General features: G+C 58.8%; 1 protein-coding gene across 1 annotated transcript in view; it reads left to right on the plus strand.

Annotated features, from left to right (window-relative positions):
- The first annotated feature begins 1,024 nt into the window (after positions 1-1,024).
- Positions 1,025-1,753, plus strand: part of LOC119286046 (protein RNA-directed DNA methylation 3-like) — a 12,279-nt gene continuing 11,550 nt past the window's right edge. The window contains exon 1 of the mRNA XM_037565391.1: positions 1,025-1,295. Coding sequence (XP_037421288.1) covers positions 1,040-1,295 — 256 coding nt within the window. The 5' untranslated portion in view covers positions 1,025-1,039. The remainder of the gene's footprint in view (positions 1,296-1,753) is intronic.

A 1,753-nucleotide genomic window follows, 5' to 3' on the forward strand; every position in this document is an offset into this window, starting at 1 on the left:
TGCACCATAATTTGCATCCAAATGAAGGGGGGGGGGAGGAGGATGCTGGGAGGTCCCTCATAGGGTCATACGAGGAAGAAGCCCCCCACCATGACGTGCTCCATGGCGGCTGGGTCGGAGCTCCATGCCCCCTCACTCGCCAGCCGAAATGGACCTGTGAGGGGTCCGACCACCATGTTCGTAAAGTCCATGATGTGAATCCTCCTGTGAGGTGGGATCTGCCTTCCTTACTCCTGTCGTAGAACATAGTTGCATGACCACGATACGATGGTAGTAGTGCTCTCGACATGGTGGATCTAGCCTCCGCCTCACCCGTTTCGAGAAGGGTGAGAGAGCAGCGGTGGGTGCAAGCGCCGATGGGAGAGAGGGTGGGGGCGGTGCCGGGGTTGGGTGAGAGGAGATCGGCGGTGCAGGCTGGGGGCGACGGCTGGTTTGGGATGGGAGAGAGAAGGAATCATGAGGAGAGGAAGGCTGGCGGCGGCGGCTGGTTTAGGGTTTGGGAGAGAGGGAGAAGAGGCAGCTAGGTTTTCCATTGCGAACGTTCGGGCCTTTTATATACCTCCTGGTGAAATGCTGAAAATGCCCCGACAGGGGCTCGGATATCAGGGCACACCATTTCCAATCGACAGCTCATAACACACGGGTAAAAATCCGACGACAGAGGTGCATCGAGCCTACGAGGATCATGTTGTAAACCGGATCTGACGGCTCAGGAGGTGCGGTGATTTTTAGGGTTTGCTTTTACCCGCCTCTTAACTTTTGGGATTGCGAGAGAACCCCGGGGCCCGCACCACCTACCACCATCGCTTGTTCCCTCCCCATAAAGCACAATTACAAACAAAGCGAGGGGGGCATCTGAAAGAGGCCACACCTCGGAGATGGCGCCGGGGGGGTCTCCTGGTTAAAACCCTGCCCTCCTCCACCGCACCGCGACACCTGCCGTTCCTCCTCCCCACCCCACCCCCATTCCCCACTCCCTCCCCTCCCCCCACCGGGCCCACCCCCACACTCGCTCTGCTCCCCTCCGCTCCGCCCCACAATGGCGGTGAAGGGGAAGGGCAAGCAGATCGCCACCGACGACCCGGGCTCCTCCTCCGGCTCCAAGCGGCGCGGCGCCGGCGCCGGCCGCGGCGGCGCGGGCCCCTCGTCCTCCTCCGCCAAGCGCCGCCGCGGCCGCTCCGGCGTCCTCCAGTTCGTCGACGACGCCGCCGGCGTCGACGACGAGTACGAGGAGGACGAGGAGGAGGAAGAGGAGGAGGAGGAGGCGGAGGAGCTGCAGGACGACCTCGACGACGGTACGGGACCACGGATCGGCTTTCCCGAGGCGGCGAACCCTGCCCGCGTTGGTTCGGTGGCATCGATTAGTTGGTTCGGCTGGGGTCTAGGGTTCGGAGCAATGCATTCTTCGTTGTGCTTCGATGTCCTTGTTAGGTCTATCTGCTGATTGGGGTTTTTTAGTTTGTCTTTGGTTGGGATTTCGTTGGTTGGGGTTTTTTTGTTTCCCCATCCTTTAACAGCGGCAATCTCTAGATAACCGCGTCAAAATTCATCCTACCCCCAGGGTTGCATTTTAGAAGCCGTAGAGTCCGGTCATGGGATCCCAACCAATAGATGTCCAGAAGTTTTCGTTTTTAAGGTGTTATGATGCAGGGCCAATTGATTCGCGGTATCGAATTTTCTTTTTCTTCTGGGAGTGGAAGGTTTCTAGCAATTTTGGGAAGTGAAGTGATGATATGTTTACTGGCGCGGCATG

Source organism: Triticum dicoccoides, chromosome 1A (genome assembly GCF_002162155.2).
Source record: "Triticum dicoccoides isolate Atlit2015 ecotype Zavitan chromosome 1A, WEW_v2.0, whole genome shotgun sequence".
Classification (NCBI taxonomy): domain Eukaryota; kingdom Viridiplantae; phylum Streptophyta; class Magnoliopsida; order Poales; family Poaceae; genus Triticum; species Triticum dicoccoides.